The 23,681-nt window shown below is 39.9% G+C and overlaps 2 protein-coding genes across 2 annotated transcripts; one reads left to right on the top strand and one right to left on the bottom strand.

The window, feature by feature from the left end:
* Window positions 1-9,527: 9,527 nt before the first annotated feature.
* On the bottom strand, window positions 9,528-10,733 carry LOC140555691 (OTU domain-containing protein 1). Its single transcript, XM_072678990.1, has one exon. The coding sequence runs from the start codon at window positions 10,731-10,733 to the stop codon at window positions 9,528-9,530; it is 1,206 nt and encodes a 401-aa protein (XP_072535091.1).
* Window positions 10,734-14,950: 4,217 nt separating this feature from the next.
* On the top strand, window positions 14,951-20,317 carry tgif1 (TGFB-induced factor homeobox 1). Its single transcript, XM_072678991.1, has 3 exons — window positions 14,951-15,261; window positions 17,130-17,359; window positions 18,668-20,317. The coding sequence occupies exons 1-3, from the start codon at window positions 15,246-15,248 to the stop codon at window positions 19,199-19,201; spliced, it is 780 nt and encodes a 259-aa protein (XP_072535092.1). The 5' UTR covers window positions 14,951-15,245; the 3' UTR covers window positions 19,202-20,317.
* The last annotated feature ends 3,364 nt before the right edge of the window (window positions 20,318-23,681 follow it).

Raw genomic sequence — 23,681 nt, forward strand, 5'->3', positions numbered from 1 at the left:
AAACACAGACATACAGACGAAGATTTATGGAAGAAAAGATAAAGAGACAGACAAGCAGACCAACATCTCTCATTCTGACTGTCCATTTCTGTAGAATTGCAGAGAGGTAGGACAGACAGAGAGAAAGACTTCTGTATCTCTATTTGTCTTTCTGTCCATCACTCTTCAACTATCTGTTTATTTGTCTGTGTTTTTATCTCCTTCTGTCTGTCTGTTTTTCCCTCCACAACACCCTATCTGCCTATCCACAAAGCTGCCCGTCTGTCTATCTATCTCATCAACTCTCTGTTTATCTGTTCACATATTGCTCTCTTACTTTCTGTGTGCTTTCTAGATTTCTTCTTTCATCTTCTGTTTGTCAGAGAACTCTCTGTCTGTGTGTCTGTCTGTATGTCCCTCCACACCTCTCTGTCTGTCAGTTTTTTCCACAACTCTGGCTGTCATTGTTCCTACCTATCACCACGCCCCCCTATCTGTCTGTATGTTTTTCTCTCTCTAACTGGGCCCATATATCACTTTACAGCTCTGTGTCTGTCTGTCTGTATTTCTTTCTTTCTTTCTATCTTTGTTCAACAATGTCTGCCCTGGTCTGTCTACCTATCTCTCTTGCATCTCTCTGTATATCCTTCTTTCTACCTATGTATCCCTCCATAACTCTCTCTATCTGTTATCTGCATATCTGTTCACAAGTCTGTCTGTCAATCCTTTTGTCTACCTATAAATCCCATCATAACTTATCTGTCTGTATATACTTATCTATCCAACTCTCTGCCTGGCTGTCTGTCAGACTATCCATCTTTCTTTCTATTGTGGGAATATTTTTAATCTAAATCACCCAATCACTCAATAAAATCACTCTTATAGAAATGCTGCAGAAATCATTCGAGGAAGACAACGAAAAACAGGTATAATACTTTATTTAAAAACATAAAATATCCAAAGAAGGTTTAAAGGCTAGTCTGCCTTAGTCAGCATTCCCCAAGGCAGTCTGAATAGGTCTGATTCTTCCTGTGGCCTTATCTGGACACCTGGACAAAGGCATATTTCTGTTGACAGTTGTGATTGATTATATCAAATTAAAAAGGTACTTTTAGGTGAGGTCACTGTCATCTGACATCATCAAATCCAGGGATGCCCTACTGCACTGTGTGAGCTTTGCTGCTTTAGGCATGCTATACCTCACATTCACCCCAGTTCAAACACACCCCACGTGACTTACTCCCCTCCAAGGCCCAGATTGTAACTACTTGTTATCTTACTCACATTTCAGGCGGGCCAAATCTAGCTGTCTCATCCTAAGGCCTGGTTGCTCATTCACTTTTTAAATGCTTTTATTCCAATCTTTCTTTTATTCCAGTCTGTCGTTCTGTCTATTCTTTTCTTTGCAACTTTCCTGTCTTTCCATTTATCCCTCCATAACTCTCTGTGAGTCTGTTTGCCTATCCCTCCGCTGCTCTCTATATTTCCACATCTACATATTTTCCTTTAGATCTTTTTGTCTATCTTTTTTGTTCTTTTTTTCTTTCTATCTTTCTTTCTATCACATCTCAAGTATCTGTCTGCCTCTATGTCCTTCCATCTATTCCTCCCTGACCCTGTCTGTCTATGTATCTTTCCACATCTTGCTGTCTGTCTTTCTTTCTACCTATGTATTCCTCCACAAATCTATTCTAATTTATTATATCAATATACTTTTTCTTACACCCTTTTCTGTCTTCTGTCTATCTCTCTTTCCACTCCGTATCCAACTATTTTTCTGCCTGTCTTTCTTTACCCTGCAATTCTCATTTCAGTTTTTCCATCCTAACTCTCTGTGTCTGTCCATCTGTCCCTCAACAACACTCCATCTGTTTTGTGCCTTTGTCATCTGTGTGTTGACAGAAAAAAACAAAGACAGTTGTAGAGAGAAACATAGCTTGCAGAGGGGACATAAAGATAGAAAGGGATAGAAAGTAAAGAAGTTTCCAAAAATCTATATTTCTATATTGAAGAAGATTTCGTTGTCTGTCAGTGGAAACTTTGTTTTGGTGCAAAAAACACACTGAAAAAGCATTTCTGCACACTGTAGGTTAATCAAAAGATTCACATCACCTTTTAAATACACACTACAGTTAAGCAGTACAGTACACTACACTAAGCTGTACTCTCAGAAATGAGTTTTCCACATTTAAAATGTTTTTAAATAGACCATATTACTATAAAAACACATTTCATTCTCTATCACTAGAAGCTACAAACAGACTAAAGAAGTGGAGCAAAGTTGATCATTAGCTTCACATTACCGTTTAAAAACAAGCCTTCCAAGTTCATAAACTCTCAGAAATGAGTTTTCCACATTTAAATTGTGTTTTTTTTAAATTGGAACTTCACAAAGATCACATACAATGAAAGCTTGAGTCAAAGAAAACATCTCATTTGCTGAAAGTGGAAACTTTGTTTTGGTACTACTAACAGATTGAAAAACTGTTTCTACATCCAGCAATGTTGATCAACAGCTTCAAATTATTTTTTAAAAACAAAGTGCAGTTTTGTGAGCTTCCAAGCACACCTACTCTCAGAAATGAGTTTTCCACATTTAAATCGTGCTTTTTACATGGGAACTTCGCAAAGATCACACTATAATGAAAGCTTGAGGAAAAGGATTTGTCTTTCGGTGAAAATGTCCTCACACAACGTTTTCGGTGAAAACGTTGTGTTGGTGCTACACTGAAAAACTTTTTTGTACAAAGTTGATCAACAGCTTCACATCAACTTTTGAATGCAAAGTTCTCATAACCTCTCAGAAATGACTTTTTCCACATTTAAATTGTGTTGTGAACAAAGGAACTTCAGAGTTCGAGTAAAAGAATACATTTCCTTGGCTTTTTGCGGAAACTGTGTATTGGTGCTATAAACACACTGAAAAGCGATTCTGAACAATGCAAAGTTATCCAATTCAGAGAATGTGCTTCCAAGTTCGTATACTCTCAGAAATGAGTTTCCCACATTTAAATCGTGTTGTTTACATGGGAACTTGGCAGAGATCATTTTATTATGAATGTCAGAGTAAAAGAATACATTTCTTTGGCTGTCAGTGAAAACTTTGTTTCGGTGCTTCACATCAACTTTTAAATGCAAAGTGCTCGTAAACGCTCAGAAATTAGTTTCCCATATTTAAATCTGGCTGTTAACATGGGAACTTCACAAAGATCATACCACAATAAAAGCCAGAGTAAAAGAATACGGTTCTTTAGCTGTCAATGGAAACTTTGTGTTGGTGCTTCTAACAGACTGAAAATTCATTTTTGCACACTGCAAAGTTGAACAAAAGCTTCACATCACCTTTTTAAAGCAAAGTGCTCAAAACTCTCAGAAATAAGTTTTCCACATTTAAATCGTGCTGTGAACAAGGGAACTTTGCAAAGATCATACTACAATGAGTGCCCGAGTAAAATAATGTTTCATTTGCCTGTGAATGAAAACGTGTATTGGTCCTTCAAACACTCTTTTTCTCTTTTTTTTAATGCAACATGCAGTATTGTTAACTTCTAAGCCCATCTACTCTCAGATATGAGTTTTCCTTATTTAAAGAATACATTTCTTTGACTGTCAGTGGAAACTGTGTGTTGGTGCTTCTAACAGACTGGAAAAGCATTTCTGCACACTGCAAAGTTGATCAAAAGCTTCACATCAACTTTTAAATGCAAAGTGCAGTTTTGTGATTGTCCAAGCTTATCTTCTCTCAGAAATGAGTTTTCCTTATTTAAATCATGCACTGAACAAGGGAACTTCGCAAAGATCATACTACAGTAAAGGCCAGAGTAAAAGAATATATTTCATTTGTCTATCCATGCTTCAAACACACTGAAAAGTGTTTTTGCACACTGCAAAGTTTTTCAACAGCTTCAAACTACCTTTTACAGACAAAATGCAGTCTTGTGGCCTTCCAAACTCATTTAAATTGTGTTTTTTTTACATGGGAACTTCGCAGAGATCATATTACTATGAACACTTCAAAGTTGATCAACAGCTTTACATTATATTTTAATAACAAAGTGCAGTGTAGCTTGAGTAAAGGAATAAATTTCATTGCCTGTCCGTGTAATCTTAGTTTTGGTGCTATAAACACACTGTAAAACATTTATGGACAATGCAAAGTTGATCAAAAGCATCATTTCAGAATTTGAATTCATAATGTAATATTTTGAGTTTCAAAGCTCATTTTCTCTCAGAAATGAGAAATTGTTTTTTTTTTTTACATGGAATCTTCCCAAAGATCATATTACAATGAATCAAAGAATAAATTTCACTTGATGTCAGTGGAAGCTTTGTTTTGGTGCTACTTAACAGACCGAAAAGGATTGATCGTTGTGAAACCATTGATCAACTGCAAAACCTTTTAAATAGAAAGTTTAGTTTTGTGACCTTCGAAGCGCATGCACTCTCAGGTAATGAGTTTTCCACATTTAATTTTTTTTACACTGGAACTTCGCAATGATCATACAATGAAACCATTGTATGTTACAAAGCTGTGAAAGCTTGCGTAAAGGAATACATTTTACATGCACCTTTACCTTTACCTTTTACCTTTACATTTTCTTGGCTGTCTGTGGAAACATTGTTCTGGTGCTTCTAAGAGACTGAAAATATTTTTCTGAACAATTCAAAATCTATCAATAGCGTTATATCAGCTTTGAAAGAAATAATGATGTATTGTCTTCTTCCAAGCTGTTTTCCATGTTCAAATTGTCCTTTCAACAATGTAACATTACAAAGATCATGTTACAATGAAAGCCAGTGTTAAAGAATGATATATATATTATTTTTATTTTTTTTGTGCTAATTACACACTGATTAAGCCTTTATGCATATTGCAAAGTTAATCAATAGCTTCACATCATCATTTAAAGACATTATGCCATATTGTAAGCTTTCAAGCTCATCTACTCACATATTTAAATCATGCTTTGAACATGGGAACTTTGCAACAATCATCCTGCAATAAATACTCAAGTAAAATAATGCATTTTTTGGCTCTGGGATGTTTTTGTTGGTGCTACTAACTTACTGAAAGAAAGTTGACCAACAGCTTTTAATTTGGTGCTAATAACACACTGATTAAGCCTTAGCACAAATTTACTACCCTCAGAAATGAATTTTCCACATTTAAATCATGCTTTGATTTGATGCATGATTTTTGACATGGGAACTTCTCAAAGATCATATTAAAATGAAAGCCAGAGAAAAATCTTTTTTTTTCACTCTCAGTGGATATTTTGTTTTGGTGCTAATAACACACTGATAAAGCCTTTCTGTACACTGCAAAGTTGACCAAAAGCTTCACACCAGCGTTTAAAGACAATAGTGTATAGTGAGCTTCCAAGCGCATATATTCACAGAAATTAGAATGACCAGGATGGATGTAAAAGGCTGCAGGTGTTGTCTTTTGAAAACACTTTTCACCCATGTTCATTTTTCCCAGAATTTGCAAATCTCCACTTGCATTGTTAGGTGATGGAAGACAAGATGACTGAGGGATCTGCTGATGGAGATCATTGAAAGTCTTGCTTAATGGCTGAGAAAGGTTTCAGACTCCTCAGATGTCCCATGAGCAGGACTATGACTGCTTGTGCTGAAATGGATTGCTTCAAAAAGGGATAAAGGCATGCCACTGCATCCCTCCTTGACCAAACCAATAAAGCTGGGCATTGAGGCCAAGGTTGGTGCCCGTGGTCTCAGAATCAGAAGAATCAGAATCTCTTTATTTCACCAAGTATGTTACCCATACAAGGAATTTGTCTCCCTTGCTCTCTCTTCACCCAGGTAGATGTAACTGTCCTTCATGATTCAAATTTTGGGACCTGTCAATAAATACATTGCATTACAGATTTCAAAGTTAAATAAAATAAAATATTTATTACAAAAATATACATAACACCTAGAGTTCAGATACTATGTTACTGTTTTTCTAAAGTAACAAAGCAGTTTGTCATGCTGGCTAGGCTAGACAATGACGGGTGAACACTCGCAGGGACGGTGCGATGCATGATTTATTAACAAAACAGGGGAAAACACAAGAGTGCAGCAATAACCAGGGATAATCGATAAACAAGACAAACGTGACAAAATAACATGGGCTGAACCTGAAGGCCACCTGAGGCTGGCCAGGGAGCCAGGCGAGATAGGGAAGCTCAACAAAAACCCCAAACCATGCTCGTCAGGCGCAACTAAACTTACGTGACTCGAACACTATTACTCACTATTACTCTCATGCTCTTCCTCTGCCACCTCACTTGACTTTTAAATATACACCCGTTTATTTTTTGAGCCATACATGAAAAGGATTTTCTAGCTGGACCCATAAGATCTCCTGAAGTGTTGGCAGATTGCATCCAATGATTCTCTCTGCTGTCCTGATTATGCGCTGGAGTTTGGCTCACTCTTGCATAATAATTATAAAATTGTTTTATCCCCACAACAGACCTGAAACGTAGCACGCCCATGAGCAGTATGATAAACTAGATCAAGCAGATCGAGGAAGCCCCTCTGACATCCTCGTCATATCTCGAACCTGAAACAGGACCTTGAACTAGAACCAGACGCCACCGCACCAGGATGGCTCAGAGTAAACAATTCTCAGCGAAGGGTCTCTCACGCTAGCTCCTTTAATACCACAGCCTCAGGTGTACCGAATCAACTGAACAAAGAACATAAATCAAACACACATGATAACAATTGAACTGTGACGTGAAACATTAACACGGAACATTAAAGTCAGTGACACAAGATAAGACGGGGACGCCCCGGGCACCAGCCAGGAACCAGAGACCCGGAACCGTCCACGGAAGGACCCCGCTGGTCTGACGAGGCTGCCCGCGAAGTCCGTGGATGTGAGAGCCCCCCACGGGCAGGGGTGCGTGACTTCCTGGGGCGCCCGCGAGGCCTGGGAGCCGGAGGTCCTTGGTAGCTAACCAGACACGGTCTTCCGGTCCACTTGGTCTTTATAGCGCCGCAGGAAGGTCTGGATATGGATAATAGACAATAAATACAAAAAAATTACAAATATGTGCAAGGACATCTGCAAAACAAAAAACTGGTGGTTCTTGCTCTGGTTCTTGCTTCATGAAGAAGTCACAAGATTCATGCAGCCACTTTTGCCACCCTGCATATGGGAGAGAACAATTAATTTTCTGTACAATCAGTGCTGTGGAGAATATAGCCAGAGAACATAACAATCATAAAGAGCTAGATGAAACTGTTGACTTTAATGAGTTGGATTGGATCGCTAAATGTGAAATCATTCAAAACAATCTTGTGACAGTGATTTGATTAAAAAAAATGGTAGGAGCATAGATGAGGGATTTAATCTTTAATCGGGATTTAATCGTCACCTGCTCAGCCAATAGGTGAAGTAGTGCCCAGCAGCGTCTCCCAACAGCCAATAAAGCCCAGCAGCATCTCTACTTCCTCCGGGAGCTGAGAAAGGCCCGTCTCCCTCCACCCATCCTCACCCTCTTCTATAGGGGAACCATAGAGAGCATCCTAAGCAGCTGCATCACTGCCTGGTTTGGGACCTGCACAGCCTCTGACCGCAAGTCCCTCCAACGCATTGTGAGGACAGCTGAGAGGATCATCGGAGTCTCTCTCCCCTCCGTCATGGACATTTACACCACCTGCTGCATCCGCAAAGCAACCAGCATTGTGGATGACTCCACCCACCCTTCACACAGACTGTTCTCCCTCCTGCCATCAGGAAGAAGGTACCGCAGCATCCGGTCCAACACGACCAGACTCTGCAACAGCTTCTTCCCCCAAGCCATCAGACTCCTCAACACAACTCAACTTCTGAACTGATATCTTTCTGGTACATGTACACTCTCCCTCTCTCTCTCTCTCTCTCTCCAACCATTTACCCCAGGAAAAAAGAGGAAGCATTTTTGCACAAAGCATTGCACTAATAACTTTACTTTACTACCTCACTGGACTCTATTTATTACACATTGCACAATTTGCACACTACCGGCAATTATTTATTATTCTCTGGTCTGTACTGTGTTGTGTTGTCTGTCCGCACTTGTTTGTTTGTGTTGCACTTGTGTCTTGTATGCACTGTCTATGTTGCACCATGGTCCTGGAGGAACGTTGTTTCATTTCACTGTGTACTCTGTATGTAGTTGAAATGACAATAAAACCCACTTGACTTTACTTGGTTTTATGTAGTTGAGTTTCAAGCCAGATGATCTGATCACATCCACTACTGTTTTCGGATCAAAGATGCCCTAGAATACGGAAGTGATGATGTAGTGGTCATATAGTCACATTGACAATTACATATCTTGCCATCTGACAGACCCAGACCTGAACAACATTGTGAAAGATGTTTAGTCTCACAGTAGAAATTATATCAAGTTATGCAAGAAATAAAAGAGGCATTGCCGTTTTGGGTTTTGAAAAACCCCAGTGAAGCCCACTTTCATTACACAACTCCCCGCAGGCAAACTGATGTAAAATTGAAGCCTGTTTAGGATTTTGTGAATGAACTAGCAGGATAATTCAAAAGTATATATGCCCCCTTTTCAAAATGCAGCACGATGTATGATTAATATTTCACCTAAACTCAAACAGAAGAAAATATTATTATGCATAAAAGTGAAATTAGCATGATTCAGAGCTTGAGGACATGAAAATGATAATGCTGACATACTCTAAAAACCATAAAGTAAATATTTAAGAGACTGTTTACTCGTGCCTGCTGTTTGTTTTTGCTATGTTCTTTTTTACCCACTAATGAGTTTACTTATAAAGTGGTAAAAGCATGAAGTAAAGGACATCCTATCAAGCATTACTATACTTTTCCTAACAAACTCCTTGGTCTTGGTCTGTCTTCATGTTATACATGCACACTCATAATACACACACACAGTTCCAATATGCCTGTTAACCTGGTATTAACATGCATTTTTGTTAACAGGATAACGTTCACATGTCTGCATGACAAGCCAGGTGTAAACCCCCCAAGGATTACGATCGGATTACTCAAACCACATTCGGAGACACACAAGTTTAAACGGAATGAGTTTTCTGTAATCAAATTCTGCCAGGCAAGTACAAATACGTCCTTATAATAAATAAATCCTTTTGTTCCCTTGCAGTTTAAATAGTCTGTGGCATTTTCTGATAGAGCTGTTATGGGAGATGTTATATGCAATCTATCTATTGTTCCACCGTGTTGTACAATCACCACCAGTATTCTAATTTGTTTAAAGTCTCCCACAGCAGGACAATTTTGATGAGTTGCTGTGTTTTTTACGCGAAAAACAGATCTCATCTGGTCAATCTGGGATGCACCTTTTTAATGAGAAGTGTAAACAGAATTCGAGTATATTAGGAGACTATCCAGATACAAATCACATTAAAACCAGATGCAAACAGGCCATATGGGTAACACTTAGAAATACTGACAGAAGAACACACAATAAAAAAAAATCTGAAAAGTACAGTACAGTATTCAAGACTCAGCTTGTTTTAATAAAGAATTTAATTATTTATCATTTTAATGAATTCTGCTCAGTGTACATTTTGGACAGGGATGCTGCCATGGATTTGGCCAGTTCCTCGTCCCGTTTGTGCTGAACCTGCATGTGACAGTACCAGTCATTGTATTCTGGATTGGGCAGTAAGTGGTCTAGCAGTATGTCATAATGACCATTACTCAGCCAACTTAACCAAATGGCTGGTTTTGTCAAGTCCTCTTCTCCCAGATAGTGCATCATGGTTGACACAGTAGGGCTTTCCAGACTGCCTCCAGTGGTCAGGTAAACGTTGACATTCAGCATTTGAGTCATGGCAAGAAGCTCTGGATAGCCAGCCCAGGCACCATCCTGTGCTGCCTTGACCAGAAACTCACCCATATCTCCTTCAATGATGTGTATGAATTCGTCTAGGTGGTCAGCGATGTGGTACATAGTTTGCTCCCTGAGTTCCTTATGCATGGACTGGTCCCCATACACAGCTTTAGACACAGCTCGGTAAAGACAGTTTCCATCTGGGATGATGTGAAAACGATATTTCTTCTTGTCCTGGAGGTACTTATTCTGCTTATCCACCTCCGCCAGGTACTGGCTTACCTTCTCGTTAAGGTCGCTTCTATTGTTGACCATTGTGGGCTCTTGGAGAATCTTGGAGAGTTCAAAGACTGAGTCCTTTGCACATTCATACTCTTCTGTTTGCTGTCGTTCTAATTGGAATTGGTCTTTGAACGGCATGATAGCTGCAAATGAACCTTCTTTACTGTACCTTGAAGAACTGTGCTGAGTCATTGCATCATTGGCGATACATATTGGTTTCTCTTCCTGCTCAAATGCTCTGCAAATATTCCGTCTTGACAAGCTCTCAAACATTGAAACATTTCTACATGTCTCATCTTTTTTCTTTAAAAAATCCAATTTGCAGTTGGTAGGGCCAAAAGGGTGATAGAACAACCCTGTTTTTTCTGTTGGAGATCCAAGTAGGTCTAGATGACTTCCTTGCTTCACTACATGAATGGGGACAGACTTCTCCATGCTGCCCGGCTGTGTGATGACGATTTCAGCCCTTGATGTGTACAAATGGGACATGTTTCCAGCTGGTTCCTCAGCGTTAGCAAAACCCAAGGCTTCTGTTGATGGTTTGCTGTCACTGCTTAAGGTGGTGGTTAGCAAAATGGTTAGAGAAAAAGGAGGGTAGCGTGTGATGGTGCTGCTGTACAAATGCATTTTACCTCTGCCTCCCCTTTATATACTCTGTGTTACGAAGAGATGACAACACTGGCCAAAAATACTCCCTGTCATAGAGAATGTGAGAGCTGTGGGGACTTTTTTGTACCTCCCACTGCCACCCAGGAGACATTTCTGGCTATTGGCGTCAGGAAACACCCCTTCCTACATCACCCCAGTTATTTTTAGTAAGGGGCAAAAAAGAAATGTGACACTCCATTCACTGTATGTCCGGACCCACCTGATCAAAAGTAACGGCTCCGCTCCGCTTGTCGTAGTCTTTGCCTCCCTCCTACGTGTTGACACTGCCGAGCTAGAAAAAAACAAGACAAGTACACCACACCCTTAAAGAAGCCCCAACACCTCCCCCCCCCCCCTTCTTACGCAGGGCACTGAAACTGGACACCCCCCATCACACCCCAATAGGAATGCTGACCTTCTTTGCTTCAGCATGACATCACTCTATGTTTCAGGAAGCTTATTCCATTTAACTAATGTGAAGTATGATTCCTCTTGCTGAAATGAAAATGTTGATATTTACCACATTCAGAGAGCATAAGTGTTCCATGCTCAGAGAAAATGGATACACTTCTCATGATTTCACACTCTAGAAAGAGTCTGTACACTCATTGAGCTTCCATCATGCTAGCTTTGTGAGTCACTAAAAAAAGTCATAGATGTTTATCTTTATCATTTATGCTCACTTCAACTGTGGTCCAAGGGTCAAATTCTTGTTTTAAGTAAAAGTACAACTGCCAATTAAGAACAGTTCATGTTTTACCCTTTACAAAATAGATCAAATGGCATTAAAAAGAATCCTTTTAATAATTAAGGTGCCAGTTCAAGAATCTTAAATTATTATTATTTGGCTTCTGCCTTCAAGAATTTAAATTCTTTTCTACAATCGTATTATGTCACTATTATTATTAATATAAATGTTGTTGTCCGTCATATTAGTAGTAGTCTATTATTACTACTACTTACAACATTTATGGTAAAACTACTAATTATGATGAAGATGATTATTCTTCTTTTTGTACTTGTATTGTTGTTGTTATTATTAATGATCAGTCAATGATCTGTTATCAACATTAACTCACCATTCAAAAATAATGACTAAAACAAAAAAAGATTGGCTAAAATAACTTTGAGAATTAGTATTAAGAATAAACTGTGGGTATTCGTTTTTGCTGAATTTAGTTTGCTTTTCCATCCAAGCCATGCTTCATATGGCTCACCATGTCTGTCAACCAGTGTACCATGCACAACTGTTAAAAAGTGGCACTTCTGGTCTTTTTGTTCTCTTTGTTCCACATTAATAATGTGTTCACTTTTTCATTATGTAAAAAATGTAATCTATGGTCTGTAACAACAAAACAGCATAGACCAAAAGAGCCCTTTTCATTTAATGGTCTTGAGAAAAAATCTCAGAAGCTGAACCAGCAACACATCTGCATATATGTTTTTTCCCTAAAAACGATTTAATACATTTTCTCAAAATCTCCAGTTATATATTTCATTATTAAAGCATTACAAAGGTTATTTTCTCTGCTTATTTATTATGATATAAAAACACAAGGCAGTTTCATAAGATACAACATGACATTAATAATTCCCTCTGTGTATCCAAGATTGGTGTAAAAAAAACAGTGTATCAAGCAATCCATATGTATGATGTATTTTTGGCCATGATGTATGTGATGTATGACATGTATGATTTAATTTGCCTTACATTACATGACATATACTGCGATGTGACTATTGCAAATGCACACATTGCAATGACCATGCTAAAACGTTTAATTGTGCAGCCCTAGCCCCTCAGATTCATACTGCTGAACAACACAGCCCATCAGATTAAAGCCATAGTATAACCGGGCTACTGAACCCATAGTCAGTAAACCATAGTCAGAGCATACAGTTGCAAGAAAAAGTATGTGAACCCTTTTTAATTTTATGGTTGCCTACCTAAAGGTGCCTAAAATAACAGCACAAAAAAATTCTGATCATTCATGTCTTCATTGAGAGCGACCATAAAAACCTCATAGTGCTAGTGGATAAAGTGTGTGAACCCTTGGGTTAACAGGGTCAACCAGCTATTATTGCCTCAACAATATTATTTAGTAAGATTTTAATTATTTAATTATAATTATTATATAATAATTATATGTTATTGTCATTATTATTATTTAATTATTATTTTAAAAGCATAGATGTTCACTACAGGTTTCATCACAGATAATAACAACATCAATGTTGCTATTAGCTGTCTTGCTAGAGATCAGTTTGAATATGAGTTTTGTAGTTTGGCAGATTTACATTTGTATGCAAAAATGATTGCGTTTTTAGATGTTTTAAAAGTTTAAAAAGAGAGAAATAAATTCATATCCTCTACAGAGAGCATACCAATATAAATTACATTTATAAATGACAACCATTACGGGTCTTGCTCAAGGGCCCAACAGTGGCAGCTCGCAGAGCCCTGGTCAATGTCCACAATCATTAATAGTCTTGTGCTCTAACCGCTGAGCCACCACGACCATGTTTTAGTATGTTAAGTATATTGGAATGAATAGAAATTCGAGTTAATAATATACGATTAACATATGATCATTATGTAATTAGTACAATCACAATATTAACAAAATATACAAGTTATACAAAGGTTATACAAGTTAAATCATTGACAAACTAATCAGGTCTCAGTTTCCTTAAAATAATAAGAACAAAGACTGTAAAACTGGTTATTTTGTTGCAATAAAACAAAATGATCAGCAATGATCAGTTCCAGTGTATTTTTCATTCTAATTATCTAAGCATTGCTAAATGACCCAATGGGAAACTAACCATTGCAGCTTCCCAACAGAAGGTGGCAGCCCAACACGTCATATACTTCCAACACATTCCATCAAAGCCCAACACTTATATCATTTAAACTGCCACCAGGGGTCGAAAGAATCCCTGCTGGCGGGAGGCCACGGACTCAATGGCTTTAGCTACTACCTCCAGTGCTTTGTGACGGTTTTACAAAGCGCATATCAACGTGTCTTATGTTAGATACTGATTAAAAAATGACTAACTAACGGCTCGAGACCGCGAATGAGTGTCAACCTTGGTTACTACCCTAACAACTTAGTTAAAAGGTCTCATGTCTATTTTAGTTCATTTTTATTTTTAGTTATTTTAAGTTTAGTTCCACTTGATGCAATTCTTCATTCCTGTGTGTCCTGCTCTTTCAGTCGTCCACTAGAGCTCCAGATTGGGAATTAAGTCCAGACATACATGACGCACGAACAAGTCAGCGGGTTGACCTACATTTCGCACTTACGGCACCAACCACAGAGACCCAAACATTAAATTACCAGCAGCAGGCACAACGGTTAAGCACATGGAGGGGGGGTATTATATGACAAGCGTTCATAACTATTTTTTACTGCAGTGAACCACTGCAGCGTCCATGAACAGGTAACCCAGTAACCCCCAACTCAGTCCCCCTAGCCCAAATGAAATTAGCCCCTTGTCACTAATCCAAACGACATCCCGGCATCGTCTAATCCTAACGGCCAACCTGCAGGAACGTCTCATGTAAGAGCCTCCAGCGTAACCATTAACGTCGTCAATATCAATAGTCAGCTTATAGTCAACAGTAAGCTCTAAATGCCATGCTTGATAATGGTATTATAAGGGATTTAAGCAACCTTACCCATATTCAATGTAAGTTATGTTAGTTAAGTTTACTGGAGTATTTTACTTTATTGGGCAAAGCTTTCTATCTGTTTTTCGACTTGATGGATCAAAATTCTTGAATCAACCGCCCACCTCAACCGCTCACCTGACCACTTTATAATTTCTGACAAAACTAAGTGATTTCCATTAAACCCTCGGATTTGCCTCTTTACATATTCACATATATATTCATTCAAGTTTTTTTCTGTCGTTAAAAATAAAAACTCCCAATAGACAACACGAGGGAATATGCTAACGTTTAGCACTCGCGCGCTGACAGCTAGCTCCATTTCAAGACGTTAAACCGATGTTACACGTGTAGAATATTTAAAGCGATTTGTGCACAGCTTGTTTTCTCTCTCTCTCTCTCTCTCTCTCTCTCTCTCTCTCTCTTTGTCTTAATGCTGGCTTTCCGTGCTGATGTCAGATTTTTCCCTCTTTCCGCTTCGAGGGGGAGGATCTTAGCACGGTGAGTCACGCAGCTGTCAAAGAGAGCTGTCACCCTGTTTCATGATCAAACACGCACGCACGCACGCACGCACGCACTGAATGAGAGAGACTAAGGCAGCTAGTCCCAGGTACAATGTGTTGCGTCTCCAACACATGAACGAGACAACAGAAACGACCTTATTTTGCTTCCTGCCAGACATTTTGGACTGTTTTGGAGTGTACGGTTTGATGATTGAACGCTGAGGAGAAAACGCCACTTTGTCAGAGGAATAAATTCGACTCATCATTCTTAACGGGAAAAGGGAAATTTGTGTTGCCTTTTTAATCGAAACGGACATGAAGACTAAACGAGGTACGTACCCCTTATTGGTTGTCTTGAGGTGAGCTGCGTTTCAGTGTGTAGCCTGAAAGTGTTCGTTAAAGTTAGCCATGATGGCAACATAAGGCTGGGAAAAACCTTTTCTTTTGGTCCTGTGGCTGCTATTGTTTCCACTCCAGACAAAACACGTCTTTATCTTCATATGTTGATGGCCTGTCAGGACAATCGGTTTCGCTCGCATAGTTAACATCCTTAAACGTAGTTGGGGGGGGGGGTCACATTTTAAAAGAAAAATCGTGCCAATTTCGTCGTTTTATATTGACTACATCAGCTTTGTTCTTAAATGGTGTATACAATATAACATAGTTTGTAGCTGCGTTTTTGTATTTATCGTTACGTGTTAGTTTAAATTGGAAATTTAGGTTAAGAACATTTTTCAAGCATTACTTTTTATACGTCGAGGTTCGAACTGGGCCACGCGCTCATTCTGTGGAGACTAAGAGGCTGCTCGAGTTTGAGCTGCTGGGTAACATTGTCCCAGGCTCCCAGGCTTTTGTGGTTCTGTGGAACTTGGCCGAAACTTCAAAAGTAGGGCTTACAGCACCGCCGACAAATTCATTTTACAAGATGTGGAAAGAATTTAAATAAAAACGCCAATTTGTGTGGGAAACGTGGACCGAAGTTTGGATTAAATGGTTACCGCCTTTGTGAAGTTTTGCTTTGCTCTCCCTTACACATTCTTCAACCTCGTGTTACCGAGTGCACACAATGGATCTCTTTCTTAAAACGCTTTATAAACTAATTTTGACCGAGCGTGAGACTTTAGCGTGTACAAAAATTACTTTAGCTAACCTGAACGTTTTCTCAAGATTTACACTATTTATTTTTTTCCACGAAACGCCATTTAAAGCGCTCGGAGATACACATTCCTTTGTTCAGGCTTGAAGATTTTCAACAGGTCCCTCCTCCCCCCTCACATAATTAGACAAGTCCTGTTCACAGGCTCAACCTTGTATACTTTAAGTCGAAATAACGTGTCAAAGACAAGACCAATTCTGTAACTTTTTATACTCAGCATATGTGGTTAAAAAATGTCTGCTTGACCCATGTTGCCCATCTGAAGATCATCAGTGTCAGGCGTTGTGCAGTTGACATACTGAGTTTATACTGGAACTAATTTGTCTTACTCTTTTTAAGTAAGAAAACATCCTGTACTGTGCATTTAGTTTGTTTAATTCACCAGACTGTTCAGACATGGTTTTTCTGCAGTGACTGCATGCTTTAAAATTGCATTCTTATTTTTTTATTAGTTTATTCAAGACACATTGGAGCACTGACATAGTACAGAAACAGTCAGTACAGTTTTTAAAACCCAGTTTTATTTCATCACATGGACTGGATGTGACAGGAGAGATTTGACACATCAGCTGCTATACATATGTTCATAAAAATGCAGATTTTCTAGGCCCTTGTGTGTGCTGCTGTTCAAAATTTGGCAATTTGGAGGGAGAGGGTCATTGTGTTTAGTTCAAGGGGGTGGGGTGGGTAGAAGGGGAACTGGGACAGTCTTTTGTCCAGCTTACTCACTCTCTCTCTCATACAATTAGTTATAAATTCCACACTTTCTCATTCCCTTCCACATAACACATGTCCAGACACAAACTCATGTGAACATTTATGCCAAATAAACTCATATTCAACTACCACACCACGCAGTCTCTATTGCCAAGAGTTTTCCATTGTTATGAACTGTTTATGAATTCTGTTTGCATATGTGCATATGTTAGTGTGCATATGGTGATGCACTTTTTAATTGGAAAAAAGTGTCATACTTAAAGTTCTTGTTGTTTCACTTTTGTTTAGCGAATTAATCTTTGGTGTTTTGTCTTTGGGGCATGTAGGTATGCTGGCTTTGTCTGGTAGTGATACAGAAGATGAGGACAGCATGGACGTGCCCCTGGACCTGTCGTCCAACCGTGGAGCTGCAGCAAAGAGGAAGAGAAGAGGCAACCTGCCCAAAGAATCTGTACAGATCCTCAGAGACTGGCTTTATGAGCACCGTTACAATGCCTACCCCTCAGAACAGGAGAAAGCCCAGCTGTCCAAACAGACTCACCTTTCCACACTACAGGTACACAGCTATTTGTATGTGTGCAACAGTATAGATTCAGATCTCTGCTGATACAGCTGTGTATTGGATGTATTTTTATTATATTCAATTTGTTGAATATAAGGCAGGGGAATTTGGGAGTTTTCAGCTTTGTTGATCAGTAACCTACCCCATGCCTCACAGGCTGTTGCTGTTCAGTTGATGTGTGAGAAAGTATAAGGAGAAAATAGAAAGGCTTAGAGTATTAACTACCAGTAAGCCAGACAAAGTGAGAGTTAGAGAGAGATCTGAAATTGTGCTTATGCTTAGGATGAGACTATAGCCTGACCCCCCCTCCCTTCCCAAATAAAGTGCACTTCCTTCACTTTCAGTCAATGGAGAGAATTCCCATGGATAAATCAAGTGGAGTGCTGTAGGAGAGAAAGGCACTCAGGAATTCCCCCACAGCTGTCTGCCAAACAATGGAGAGACACAATACACACAACACAGTAAAACAGCCAGCCTCTGAGAGGCTTCAGATACAACCATACAGGCTTGTTACTATAGAAGTGTTAGGGTTGGCTTCTTCACTGAAGGCACTGCATATGTAAATGTGTTTTCACATACTGACAGACAGAAATGTCTTTCACTGAATGTTGACATTTGAAGAACATGCACCAACTCATTACAACTTCCACAATCTTTTGAAGTTAATGCATTAGATACCTTTGATTGATTTTGATCGTCTGTTGATCGGTATTACACTGACAAGTCAGACAACCTGGGCTAAACTGTGGCTTGTAAAAGCCCACACTGAAAACTGTATAGGAAGTGCTAATCACTTTCAACATTCAAGCTTTAACAGGCCAATCCTGAGAGACAGGCGCATAAGTCTAAATTGCTGTTGCAAAAATCATTTGCATTTAAGTGGGTCTCTTGAGGCTTGGTCTCAGACAGAAAAAAAAACATTACCATGATTAAAACTTAACCCTTAAGGACCAGCAAAGAGAAGGCACACACAATGCTGAACCATTGTAAGGTGATAAAAAAGAAGCCTTACTCAAAGAATCTCATGCTGTGTGTTGACATGTAGAGACAACAGCACTGTATATGGGATGCCAGCTCAGCTATTTTCTGAAGGATAAAAATACCTTTTACCTAGTTGGTAATTTTTACTGGAATAACACAAACATTTGATATTTATCTAATTAGTGGTGCTTGAAGTGTTATGAAGCACAGATTTATTCATTTATTATTATTTTTTTATTTCTTATTAGATGTCATTAGGTTACTCTTTAGACTGTTTAACCATTGTTTGTTGACATCAACTAACTTATTCCTATTCTCCAGGTGTGCAACTGGTTCATAAATGCTCGGAGGCGGCTTCTCCCAGAAATGCTTCGGAAAGACGGCAAGGACCCCAACCAGTTCACCATCTCTCGGCGGAGCAGCAAGGGTGTTGAGGGGCTCAGCGATGGTTCACAATCACCCAAGCATGGCCTGCTGCCAAACAGAGATGGCTACGAGCCTGGCTCCCCGTACGGCCCTACCTCCATCTCTATCTCCAGTGGTTACACCAAGAAGACCCCATCACTTAAAACGCCCCCTTCACCCATGTTATATCGCCCCTCTGTCATCTGTCACACTACAGTTACCACGGCCACACAGGGCACCCCAAACGTGGAAGGAGCAACAGAGCTGGCAGCAGGCGAGCAGTTTGAGTGCCAGGTAGGCAACATTAGCCCACAGAGTGGCCTGTTTAACACCCCACCCCCAACACCACCTGACCTCACCCAAGACTTCAGTGGATTCCAACTGCTAGTAGACGTGGCCTTGAAGAGGGCGGCTGAAATGGAACTGCAGGCCAAGCAAGTTCTGGCTTGAAGATTTGGAAAGGTCTAAAGGGTTATGCACAAGGGATGGATGGACATGTTTAAGAAAATTTGATTCCTTTGTACCACTCCCATTAAAACAAACACTGTGGGGAAGTTCAGTCAAATGACTGAAGGTGAAACAAGCAAAAAAACAAACAAACAAAAAAAAACTGTAGAGGCCTGATCATTTCTATTTTTGTTAAACTGATGTGGGTATGTTTGTGTAAAAACATTTCAAGGTGCCTTGGCATTCACTTTTTTTGTACTTCATTTATGTATGTACAAATTTGTCTCTTTTTTTTGCACACAGGGGACCAAAAATGTATAGACATAAACTGTCTTAAGTCGTAGTTTAAAAGGAGAGGATGGTGTCTTCTCCAGTTCCATTTTTTTCCAAGTTGTATAGAGGGTCAGCTGATCGTTTGGTTCTGCCTTGTTTTTAAGAGAATGGCTCTGTGGTTTATTTTGCCTCATTCTTTTTGCACAATATGGCAGGCCATCTCAAGTATCTTAAATATTTTTTTTTCTTTCTCTCTTTGTCTGATGAACTTTAATCACTACTGTTCCAGGGCATACTGTGTTCCAAAGTAGTTAATGTCTTTTTTGTTTGTTAATGTAAAGGAAACAGTATGTGTTTTTCGGTTGCTATGTTTAGTGTGTTGTTGCGTTTTCCATTTTTCTTGAGGGATATTCAGATGTAGCAGATACCACAGTCTGAGATATCCTCAGAAACACTGAGTGTAGAAATGGCCATTGAATGTGCCCCCCACACACACACACACACACACACACACACACACACACACACACACACACACAAAACACCCATCTGCCTACTTTACTTTCGCACTGAAGCCCCCCCCCCCCCCAAATTATGAATACAAGTGTGTTTAAGGAAAGAACACTACTGGTGATTACATGTGGATTGTGCCATTTTTGTTGTTTTTATCATGTTAAAGAGGCCACTTTCCGCAAATGGAACAAGAAAACCATTGATTTAACCTCACTAGAAAAAAATTGGAAATATTTTGAGACCTTAGGTACATGCTTTGTAGCCAATATGATGTGATGCCCAATGATGTGAGTCTCTTTCACACTGTGCAATGTTTGTGGCAAAATGTTTGGGGCCACAAAGTGTTGAAATAAAGTTGTTTTCTACAAAAATATCAAATGTTTTTATTTTTTGAAAGTTGTACATTACAATAATTATGTTGCATGGTGCAAAGTATTAGTTATTTTTCTACGTATTGCAATGACAACACAGAATGCATTGTATTAAAATGACACTGTTAAATCAATAATGGGATATGGTCGAAATAATTTCCTTTGGATGGAATACATCTATACCTAAACACCCACAAGAATACTGATTTCAAGTCAAGTTCACAGACTTGAAATCAGTATTCTTGTGGGTGTTTAGGTATAGATGTATTCCATCCAAAGGAAATTATTTCGGCCATATCCCATTATTGATTTAACAGTTTTAGTTTTATTGTCATTTCAACTACATACAGAGTACACAGTGAAACGAAACAACGTTCCTCCAGGACCATGGTGCAACATAGACAGTGCATACAAAACACTTGTGCAACACAAACAGTGCGGACAGACAACACAACGCAGTACAGACAGAATAATAAATAATTGCCGGTAGTGTGCAAATTGTGCAATGTGTAATAAATAGAGTCCAGTGAGGTAGTAAGTTATTAGTGCAAATGCTTTGTGTCTTGCGGTCAGAGGCTGTGCAGGTCCTAAACCAGGCAGTGGTGCAGCTGCTTAGGATGCTCTCTATGGTCCCCCTATAGAAGAGGGTGAGGATGGGTGGAGGGAGGCGGGCCTTTCTCAGCTTCCGGTGGAAGTAGAGACGCTGCTGGGCTTTCTTGGCTGTAGAGCTGGTGTTCAGGGACCAGGTGAGGTTCTCCGTTAGGTGGACACCAAGGAACTTGGTGCTCTTAACGATCTCCACAGAGGAGCCGTTGATGTTAAGCAGAGAGTGGTCTTGTCTTGATTTCCTGAAGTCAACCATTTCCTTGGTCTTCTCTACATTCCAGTGAAGGTTGTTGACTGTACACCAGTCTGTCAGCTGCTGCACCTCCTCTCTGTATGCTGACTCGTCGCCTTTGCTGATGAGACCCAGCACAGTTGTATCATCGGCGAACTTTATGATGCTGTTAGAACTGTGTTTCGCAACACAGTCATGAGTCAGCAGGGTGAACAACAGAGGACTCAGTACACTGCCCTGGGTTGCCCCAGTGTTCATGGTGATGGTGCTGGAGCTGCTGTCCCCGAACCGGACTAACTGGGGTCTCCCTGTCAGAAAGTCCAGGATCCAGTTGCAGAGGGGGGGTGTTGAGGCCCAGCAGGCTTAACTTCGTGGTGAGATTCTGTGGGATGATGGTGTTGAATGCTGAACTGAAGTCTATGAACAGTATTCTGACGTAGGTGTCCTTCTTCTCCACGTGGGTAAGGGAGAGATGAAGGGTGGTGGTGATGGCATCATCCGTGGAACGGTTGGGATGATATGCAAATTGCAGGGGATCCAATAAAGAGGGCAGTTGGGTCTTGATGTTCCTCATGACTAGCCTCTCGAAGCACTTCATGATGATGGGCGTGAGAGCTACGGGACGGTAGTCATTAAGGCAGGACACCGTGGACTTCTTCGGCACGGGGACGATGGTGGTGGTCTTGAGGCACGTTGGGACAGTGGAGCTGCGCAGGGAGACGTTGAAGATGTTCGTGAGAACATCTGTCAACTGGTCTGCACACTCTCTGAGCACTCTGCCGGGGATGTTGTCTGGTCCTGCAGCTTTCCGTGGGTTGACTCTGCGCAGTTTTCCTCACGTCCACTGCAGTCAGGCACAACACCTGCTTGTCCGGCTTGGGCGTGATCTTTCTCACCGACGTCATTAAAACTGTCATTGGTCACATGCACAAAAAGAGGGCACAGACTGTTGTGGGGGGCAGAGCTTGTGGGTTTGGTTTTTTCTCTGGTCTCTGTCTGGGAGAAATTTGGCATGTTCTGTGTGAGTTCTCTCTGGCACACCAAACACACATGCTAAGTCAACTGGCTATGGTAAATTACCCTAAGGTATGAGAGAGTAGGTGTGTGGTACCCTGCAATAAACAGGTAACATGTCCAGGGGTTCCTGCCTTGTGCCCAGTTATTCTGGGTAGACCCTGGTGCCCCTGTGAACTAGTAGAATAGAACAAGATTGATGCTTAGAGGACATATTTGCATATTGCACCCTTCTACAATGTCTTAATTGCAATAAAATGGCAATATGACACAAACAATTAACAAATAACATTTTATGCAGCCTTTGTTTAGCCACAAATGATTTGGCATAGATGGTGGTAAAGTGACTTTTTATCAATAATTTATATAAATAATAAAAGTAGTTTAGACTAGAGGAGTATTTGAGTCTTGGTTTCTTCCAAGGTTTGCTCACTTGTTTATGATCTCTTCTCCTCTTACTGGATTCCCGTAAAGCTGCTTTGTGACAATGTCACACACAAGTCAATTTGAATTTAGGTGCATTCAGTCAGTCATGCCATCTTTCAGCAGTAGTTTACGAATCAAGTAAAAATTTGTGAGGCCAGACAGACTGGAGGGGGAAAACTGTAATGAAGAACAAGCGACCTGGAGAAGGTGCTGAGAAAGATGTGATTTATGACAGTTTACTACCGGCCTACCTTAACAGCTCACACATCAAATATTAACCTTTTTTTTTTTTTATGGCATGTTTCTGCAGGCTGTCGCTAAACTATGCCAGCATTTATCTTCAGTGTGTGTGTTAGCCTTAGAAGAGCACCCAATTAGCATAATCCTGCATTTAATTAGCAAAAGCTAGCATCAGACATCAATGATTGCCAATGGCATCTGTGTGTTTACACACACACACACACACACACACACACACACACACACACACACACACAATTCCAGCAGATTAGCTGAGACATGTTTGCACTGGATATTTAATTCACACTTTGTTAAACAGCTGTTCCTCCCATTAGACTCTTCACAACTGTGTAATCCCCTGCTGAAACATTTTCTTCAATGTATGTACAGTGATAGAAAAAATAGGACACCCTATTTAAAAACAGCTGTACTTAAATAGTCGCCAATGAAAATATGGATGAAAAATTCATGCGGAGGGCCGGATTGAAAACTATATCGCTATATGCCACCCCTGATGTAGATGCTTGTGCACGTACACCAATAGCGGCAACAAGAAGGCGGGACCTAAACACGTTTAAACCCGTGAAATTGAGTAAAACTATATCACTCTCCGAACACTGATTGCAAGCAATGCAGGGCTTTAGACAGTACAACAGCGCCTTAATATTATACTTTCATACTTGACATTTTGGACGGTGGATATTGCGAGCTGGAAGACCACGTCACCTTTTCCTGCTTTGTAGGCATCACTTAGTTTCATTTTCAGATCCTCAGTGAAATAAAAAATTACAAATGCTACTATTTTAAA

Source organism: Salminus brasiliensis, chromosome 5 (assembly GCF_030463535.1).
Source record: "Salminus brasiliensis chromosome 5, fSalBra1.hap2, whole genome shotgun sequence".
NCBI classification, from domain to species: domain Eukaryota; kingdom Metazoa; phylum Chordata; class Actinopteri; order Characiformes; family Bryconidae; genus Salminus; species Salminus brasiliensis.